At 33.8% G+C, this 9,568-nt stretch overlaps 1 protein-coding gene and 1 long non-coding RNA gene across 2 annotated transcripts; both read right to left on the bottom strand.

Moving 5' to 3' along the window:
• Window positions 1-15: 15 nt before the first annotated feature.
• Window positions 16-1,255, bottom strand: cxcl13 (chemokine (C-X-C motif) ligand 13). The gene is made up of 4 exons (XM_079872957.1): window positions 1,121-1,255; window positions 644-779; window positions 348-431; window positions 16-228 (listed from the first exon to the last, which is right to left on the bottom strand). The coding sequence occupies exons 1-4, from the start codon at window positions 1,182-1,184 to the stop codon at window positions 186-188; spliced, it is 327 nt and encodes a 108-aa protein (XP_079729083.1). The 5' UTR covers window positions 1,185-1,255; the 3' UTR covers window positions 16-185.
• A 6,341-nt stretch (window positions 1,256-7,596) lies between these two features.
• LOC307158149 lies at window positions 7,597-8,623 on the bottom strand. Its single transcript, XR_013821189.1, has 3 exons — window positions 8,547-8,623; window positions 8,146-8,269; window positions 7,597-8,035 (listed from the first exon to the last, which is right to left on the bottom strand). It is a non-coding gene; the product is annotated as an uncharacterized lncRNA (long non-coding RNA).
• Between the last annotated feature and the right edge of the window lie 945 nt (window positions 8,624-9,568).

Raw genomic sequence — 9,568 nt, forward strand, 5'->3', positions numbered from 1 at the left:
GGAAGAAGGTTGTGAGATTTTTATTTCAAAATGATAATTACAGGTTTTTTTAGGCAGCGTACGATAACAACATATAAATTTGTGGCTGTATAGCATTCAGCACACTAGAGTTAGCGGTTTGAACAAAAGGAATAGTTGAGAAAATGGAAAATATCTTTCTTGCGGTTGTTCTTGTCCACATTGATTTATGCCACAGTGGGCGCAGCATTTTCCTTTACAGTTCTTTTGCTAAAGGGAAAAGAAACAAAAGGAGAAGATAGTTAGACAACGCAAAGAAAGAAAAAAAAAAAAAGGTCAAATCTAGATTAGACCGTTTCGATTTTGGGAGTTAAAACTTGATATCCTACCTTCTCATTACTTTTGAGATGATATTGTTGATCCATCGTGCTTCGGGGTTTATGCAAACTGTTCTGCCGTCCATTTTGGTAATCCTGAAGAATTGAAAGAGATTTGATGACTATATGCAACAATATTTGTCTGGGCTATAAGTGACATTTGTCTGAGAGCTGCGTGGGTAAATGTGCAAATAATGTATGGTATTTTCGAGAGCTCTGAGGTTTGTTAGAAGAGAGGAAATGCCCACCCCCATGCACATTTCCCCATGTCTGTGATTGAAGCGTATAGAGGCAAAACATCAACTCACAAGATCTCGATTTTACGACAGTGTGCTCCTGGAGGCAGGATCTCAATCTTATGGAACAGACGAGGTGGGATTATGGTTGAGGTGGTGGTCAGACACTGACACTTGTTGTTGGTAGCAATCCCATCCATTGGGAATGCTGAAACAGTTAGAATTATGTTTCTCAAAAGTACAATATTCAAATCATTTGATCAGAATCAAAGGCATGAATTAAAGCTAATTTGTTTTGTTTTTTAAAAATAATAAAGTACATTTGTGCATCCCAACAACAACAGCTGAGAGCTTAAAGTAAATGATAACACAGATCCACCTTTAAACTTTAAAAGCACCTTATATTTATAGACATTTGATCAAATAAATTAAGTTAATGCACGTTAATACACAAGTTTGTATTAAATTAATACACAAATCATATAAATATTATACAATAATTTAAAATGTAATGATTAAATATAACTTTTTTTTTTTCTAGACACTTACCCATGTGGGTTGAGAAGCAGCAGACTGCAAAAACTGCCAGCAGTAAATATGAGTTCAGTGACATGTTGAGGCTGAGATCAGGCGTGGAGTGAAGCAGGTCCAGGACGAGAGGCGTCTTCTGCAGTTTATATTGATGCTCAAAAGAGGAAGTGATAAAGGAGTGGAAAAAAATGCATTTGCATTGACAGCATTTTGCTGAATAATTATAGCTTTACTCTAAGTGGAGATGGAAAGATAATACTTTATATATATATATATATATATATATATATATATATATATATATATATATATATATATATATATATATATATATATATATATATATATATATATATTCTTTTGAAGCTCTACATCCTCTATTATTTTTCAGGACTTTGTTTCATTTACTGTAACAATTTTAGTGTTCTTGTTACACATCTTACTTAACAGTAAATTATGCATAATGCACCTAACCCTTAACCAAACCATATTCCTAACCCTACCTTATAGTAAGTACATTTGGTTAATTAATATTACTCAGTGGTTAAATGTAATTACACTGTAACAAGGACACATTGAAATGCAGTGTAACCAACTTTACTTCTGAATCTTATTAGTGGATTTTGTTAACTCATTGGTGATAATTAACACATGGCAATGGACTTTTGTATTCACGTTTTGTAATATAATTTGCATTTTTTCCCCCCCTATTGTATTAGTTATTAGAATTCATTAGTAATAAAAACTCAAAGTGTCAACAGAAGAATCATTTATAGCCTAAAATGATCTTCCATCCTGAATGTAATAAGATTAAAACAGCTCAATAATAAAATAAAAATAATTATGGAAAATACCTATAGGTTTGTCGGGGGAAACTGCATGCACACATATATAAAGAATTTTTAAAAAGTTGTTTCCTTTCATGTATGTTTCTTATCACAATTGTGCAGTCTTCAATTCTCTTTTATCCGCAAACTACTTTCACTGTTTCACTTTGGAAACTGGTTTCCATTCTCTTGAAAAGATTTGAAATATACTTTCAGTTTCATGTTTTAGTGGCTTGACTGAGCTCACTCCAGATATAATGTGCACAAAAATGACTGTCATCTGAAATTTGTGTTTTGCGATCTAAAGACTGATATTTCACTTTTACAGAAAAATTAAGCTTTTTTTTAGGCTGGTGCATTATAATACTGTTATGTAAAATATCAAGCAGAATCTGAATCGCTTTCTCTATATATTTAAACAGCAGAAAAGTCAGGAGCAGTAAAACATTTGATACATATAAAATAAATATTATTTATATTAAAATTAAATGGTTAATATAAATGGTTACACTTTACTTTAAGGTGCCCGTGTTACAGTGTATTTAAGTACTGAGTAATAATTAGCTACTACTATATGGTTAGTGTGGGTTTTTGGTTAGTTTAGAGTTAAATGCATATAAAAAAATAAATAATAATAATAATTCGTTACATTTACAGTATATAGCGCTTTTCTGGGTACTCAAACCACTTTACATGGAAGGGGGAATCTCTTCAACCACCACCAATGTGCATTGGTGACCTGGATTATGCGACGGCAGCCATATTGTGCCAGAACGCCCACCACACACACCAGCTTACTGGTGGAGAGGAGACCGAGTGATGAAGCCAATCAGTATAGGGATGATTAGGAGGCCATGATGGATAGAGGCCAAGGGGCGAATTTGGCCAGGATGCCGGTGTTATACTCTTTTTCGAAGGACATCCTGGGATTTTTAATGACCACAGAGAGTCAGGACCTCGGTTTAACGTCTCATCTGAAGGACGGATATAATTATCCATAATTTGGTAACACTTTATTTTACAGTGTCCTTGTTACATATGTTACATGTACTTACCATAGTAATAACAATCAATTCTGCATAATTACATGCAACTAACCCTCAACCAAATCCTAATCCTACCCTAACCCTATAGTAAGTACATGTAGTTGCTTAATATTACTCAGTACTTAAATATATAATTACACTGTAACAATGACACCTTAAAATAAAGTGTAACCCATCATTTATAGTGTACTGTAACTATACGTAACGTGTAACAAGGAAACTTGTCTTATAATGATTGCATACTTTACAGGAGAAGAGTATGACATAAGAAGCATAAAGCTTTATTTGGATTTATCTGAATTGTTACCGAAAAAAAAAAAAGCAAATTTACACTCAAATCTAGACTCAAGTCTTAGACTCAAATTCTCGTTATGTTGAAGATGGGAATTTTAGTGTACTGCATGAATAATAAGCGGATGATCATTTTGCTGAAACTTGTTTACTAAAATAGTTTGACAAACACAACTGCCTTGTTGAACAGACCGAAATTGCAAAATAAGGGAACAGAAAATGCTGCCTTTGTCGAGCTAAAGATTCCATCTATTTTCAGACTGCCCAGCTCTGAGCAAGTGCTGGCTTGGGCATTTCTTTACCTTACCGTAAATTCAGCCAGCATCAAAGGTCAGCAAGATAAATGTCTGTAAACCTCCAAAAAAGAAAAAAACTTCCAGTAATGGTTGAAAATAAAAGTGGCAAGCAATATAAAATCCAGATATAAAACCAATTAAATATCAATGGAAGGATGAAAGCAGCAGTTGGAAGAAGCCAGCCTTAATATTAAAATTGGAGCAGTTTACAAAAGAAAAGTATGCCAAACTGCCAGAGGAGAGCTTTAAGAACATTTAATTAAATCTACAGTGCAAAAAATACTGTCCAAGCCATTTTAGGATTACAGTTTGTAATAAACAAAGATTCAGGTTTTTTTTTTTTTTTTTTTTTTTTGGGGGGTGTTCTGTAAACCTAAGAAATAAGTATGTGACTATGAAAAGTTTTTTTGAATTTCAATATTCTGTGTGCCATTGCAAAAATAAATTAATAACATAGCAAAAGTGCCTGTATCATGTTCTGTTTTGGTTTAGTTTCATTGTTTTGTGACCAAAGTGTGTTCCCTTGATGAATGATTCCGTTCACCTTTCGTTCTATTAATGAACTCATTTAGCCTGTGTATATATACTCCCTGTTTTGTTCAGTTCTCCGGTCTCGTCTTGGTTAAATGGATGTGTTTCCTGAGGATTTTTGGATTAAAGACTGTTTTAATTGAGTTATTCGTCTTTTTGTGCTTATTTATACGCCCCCCATTTAATTATGAAAATTGTATTGACCTTTGTCTCTGGATCCCAAGAGATCTTTTGACTTTAAATTGCCTTTGACCTTTACAGTAACCTTTTTTTGCCTACCTGTTTTTAAGCCTACATAAACCTGGAAAATATACATCCTCTCACATATATATTTTAGAATGTAGGTCCCAAAGCTTTGATCTGCTTTTGTTTACTTCAGAAGGAAAATTTGTTTTTCAGGTGTATCATGTTCTTATACATGTCATTTCTGTGAATACTAATACATATTTTTGTAAAAATATACTGTGTGACAAAATTACTTTGTACAAATATTAAAATGTGTGGGTGTTTTTCTTTTATTACAGTCTCATTGTGTGTGTACATGTCAAATCAAATCAAATCACTTTATCGTATTATGTCAGTAAGGGTTTAGGAATACACAACAAAGATTCAATCAACAGAAGGCTTAGAACTGACACAACTTACACTCACGCTAACACAAACGAGACAGGACAAACACTGAGTGAAGATGAGGGACGCAAATACACATGGGGATGAACTAGTCAAGTCAAGTCACCTTTATTTATATGGAGCTTTTTACAATACAGATTGTTTCAAAGCAGCTTCACGGTGATAACAGGAAAATAATGCAACAAAGTTTGTTTCAACTGTACAGCAGATCTAGAAGAATATAGTGTCATAGTCCAACATAAGATCAGTGATGCTTCATTTTTGTTGAAAAAAAAAAAAAGAAGTTATTAACTTAGTTCATTTATCTATACAGCCAGTGATGTCATCGTTCAGCTAAATGAGAACAGCTGTGATGAAGATTAGTGTCCGGAAACTGATGAGTGGCAGGAAACTCAACCAAAGGACGAATTATTACAAACTAAAAGTCCATGAAAACGAAACACACATGCGACATGCATAACAGGTGAATTCTCTCATTGTTGAAGTTTTTCTAAAAGTCATGAACATCCGATCTTAAATTAACTGTACTTTGTCTAGTTCAACAGCTTTTTGTGGTGGAAATTACATTTTAACTTATTTTCGCCTCCACTAATTGTATAGCCAGAATTTGATGTAGCCTAGGCTATGCAAAACAACAATAAATGTATCTTGATTTTTCATCACAACTCAAATGTCACATCATGCCAGTCTCCTGTTTACTTGGAAAACAAGTCTTGTAAAACTGTGGGACAAATGTAATTTTTGAAAGAAAAAATAAAAGAAATAATTTTCACGAAATAAATGAAAGGCAATACATAAAAGGCATCTGTAAAGTGAAAAAAAAAGAAAGAAAGAAAGAAAGAAAGAAAGAAAGAAAGAAAGAAAGAAAGAAAGAAAGAAAGAAAGAAAGAAAGAAAGAAAGAAAGAAAAATAATCAACATCCAGGAAACAGAATTGCCCAAAGTTGAAAAAAAAAAAAAAAAAAAATTCTTTCGAAAAAAATATTTAGCTATTTCGTGGGCCTGACAAAAGCCTATGCCATTTTTCCTATAGACTGTAAAATGAAATCAGGCTGTGGAATCGACAGGCATTAACATAATCGCAAAACGGGGTTTTTCCCCCAGCTATTCAGAATGGTAAACTGCAATTTGACATTCAGTCACTCGGACAACACATTATCCACAAAATCCACAGCACCAATGGAGTGGTTTGATAAGTTCATTAATAGACTATACAGCATGTGGGTAGTAGAAGGCCTGAACATGTCGTCTACACAATGCGTTGAGGCTTTTGTTCCACTTTCCGTTCACGAAATAGATGCAGAAACTTCAAGCGCTCGCGCTGATATTTAGCTCGCGGGGGCGCTTCCGTGGATTCTGACCACACGAGGCTCCACTCATTTCTACTGTAAGAGGTATGACTCATAATTCACAGATTAGTCATAAATGAACCCTAATAAATGAAAATATTTTTATGAGATTACTTATAGCTATTTCCCTACTCCCCCATTGCTGATGTCATCATATGATATAGGCCTACAGCCTGTTATGTCTTTTACTAGTGAAACCCAAATAATGAGTCTTTCACAACATGCGAACTTTGTCGCTGTACTCACAGGAAGGTAACCATAGGCTACGTCACTTGTTTTTCAGTAGGCTACCTGCTCAGACATATTTGCACACTGCCATTTAGCTACAAAGTAGCCTACAAACATCTGATAAATTGAATATAACAGCCCTCATCCTAAATTGTCTTATAATGATCGTTAGCGTTGGAAATAAAGCCTTTAGAGGCATTAAGCTTTATTTTGATATCCTTAACTCCAATGGGTTTATCTAAATACATTTCTGATGTAACAAAATGTTTCGCATAGATCATTTCGTTAAATACGAAGTCCAACTAAAGATTTCTACTACAGGAACAAAGTTTATGAGGTAGGCTAGCTTGCTTTTGGGATAGGCCTAGGTTCATTTTCAGCTATTCTGAGACATGTTATCTTTGTTACCTGAAGTGCCTCATTCTGGACCTGACCACATATATTGCATAGATATGCCTTTGTCTTGTAGGCTATAGCTGAAATTAAAAACTGCCCTGATCCCTGAATCACTATTGCAAAATAAAAACCCGAATGGTCTTTGTTTTTACTTCCATCTAGTGGTCTAATATGGCAGTCAATTAACATGCAGTGCTGCTGGTGGCCTTCAAAATACCTTAGATAAACTGTCGAATTTCACATTGGAACGTATTATGAACAATGTAGTGTTAGGAGCACATGCCATTGGATCATTTATGGTCATTCTTTCTTACTCATTTGAGACTTTGTGCAGGTATTGCACCCCATGGCCTTTACAAACCATGTCCAGTAGGGGGCATAATCCAAAAAGAAAAAATTACAAGAACCACTTGAATAATACATATTTCAGAATCCGCACTATTTCTAGTTCACTAATCAAAAACGTACATTTGTGTCATGATCAGGTTACTCGTTGTACAGACGGTCAGATGTTCTTCCACTGAAGCTCAATGGATAATGGATCACCTAAAATCTGAAGAACATGATCATCAGGTTTTACATAAACTTTTGGAGTTCATTCAGTCATTAAAACTAAAGGGGACAAACTAAATAATAAGACATTCTTACATTGATTTATGTTAATTTTTTAATTCAACTTAACTCTGATTGTTTTAAAATAAAAGAATAAATTTGTAATTCAACATACATTTGGCACAATATAAATACAACAAAACACATACACACATTTATATATATATATATATATATATATATATATATTTTTTTTTTTTTAAATAATAATGTTGTTTAAAATAAAGAACATTGAAAAGCAAACTCTTACTAAACATTATATCAAAATATTCTTTGACAAACATTTTTTTTCCCTTCAATTTTACAAAGCTTCTTTAACGGAAACCATACAAGGCATTTACAGATATATAGGTTGACCAGATTCAAAGATGACATAAAAAAAGACCAATGACAGCATCCTGACTGGTACTGCATTTGAAACAGCAGAATAATTCCTTCCTTTCATGCCTCTCCTTCTTCTATATTACTTTAAAGTAATTTAAGCTGAATTGAAGAGTCTTTATCTTCTGAAGTGAAGGATCTTTTTGAAATAAATCACTTTTATTTATAGACACCATTTCTAAAATCACAATCACAAAAGGGACCCTGTTCTTACATCATCTGATGTATGATCTGGAATGTACTTGGTGCTCAGCTGTCCATGAGTGTCTTAATTCGCTTGTAGTCGTTGTCCTAGTGGAGATTTAGGATTCAGGCAGACTTTTATATGAGGTTTCTTCAAAATCACACTGTTGGCAAAATATGGAGCATTTAGTTTACACTGATCAAATCAATGATCACACATTGTTTAACACACACAAACATCATAAAAAACATTCTGAATAATAAATTGCATTACACAATCTCAGTGGTGTCACAGAATGCACTTGGTTTGTGCACTTTCCATTCCTTGATGTTTCCAGGCCGCAGACTGTCATATGTTCTGTGGCACAGGCATCGCTTGCTTATGAACATCCGTTGGCCTAAAGCAGAGATATCAATAAAAAAACTAGAGAATAAAACTGCATGCTAACCTATCTGGATGTTGTTACTCAAGTGTAAAATATCTAACTTATTCTTTAGGTGACCTGTTAGACTTGTCATGTTTGTTTGCTCACTATTATGCCAAAAGCAATAAAGTAAAGTAGTAAAGTAATAAAACTTGCACTCATAAAGCATGTAGTACATGTAGTAGGCTACAAGTGTAGACTTAATGTCATGATATTATGCTGAAAAGATAAGATGTGAAAAAGCTCTTACCCTCAGTGAAAGCCATGCAGATGAGGAAGACCAATGACATGAGAAAGATGATTCGGCTCATGCTTGACCAAGATGTGATGAAAGATGTGAATGTGAATGTGAATCTAAGCTTTTATAGACATACCTTGGTAATTCCCTTTTGTTCCATTGTCAAAAATGACATCATCCTGGCATAATGCTGCCAAGTCATAACAATCCTAAATTGAAGAACTTCAAAATAACTTACAAAAATGATTTCTTTTACAATAATTTAACATATGGATGTTTTAATGCAATAATGCATATACACAAATGCATGTTTTCTTTAAAAAGGACACTTTATCTTAAAATGTGTGCATATTTTCCATGTTAATCTGAATCTGTGTAATTTTATAATTTTTCCTGTATATTATTGTCTTAAAATTTTGCTCAGTGATTTTGCTAAGCAAGACATTTTGTTGATCCCGGAACAACATTCCTGACTGAAAATTTTATCCTATTCCTACCACTAACCCTACCCATAAATTATCCCTAAAATCAGAGAAAAATGATAGGTGAATAACACTGATAGAAGCACTGGTTATAAGCCTACACTTACATAAACTGTAAACTTGTCCCTCAAATCTGGTTGATTGGAATATTATTCCATGATCAACAACATGAAATCACATTCACCACTCCGTGAATGTACAAAACAATCGGCCCAGCAACAAGACTAACTGCAATCATATTGCAGCAATATTAATACAAAGTGAGGTTATTTTCACCACAATCAAAAAACGAGATGCAAGGTGGCGTTAGTTGCATTTGTGTGAAACAAGAGTGAGTCCGCGGTGTGATACGAGAGTAGCGCCATTTTCTGTTACCCCGATGAGCGGGCAGTCAAACAGGACATTGATAACAGAGAATTAAATATTAAATATTCATAATAGACATCAAGATACTGATTCAACTGTGATTTCATTTCACCATCATTACTGCTCAACGTGTTAGAAATCTGTAATAGCCTACTGTGCTGTCACGGTAAGGAAGTTTCAGTAGCC

Source organism: Squalius cephalus (assembly GCF_949319135.1).
Source record: "Squalius cephalus genome assembly, chromosome: 5".
Classification (NCBI taxonomy): Eukaryota; Metazoa; Chordata; class Actinopteri; order Cypriniformes; family Leuciscidae; genus Squalius; species Squalius cephalus.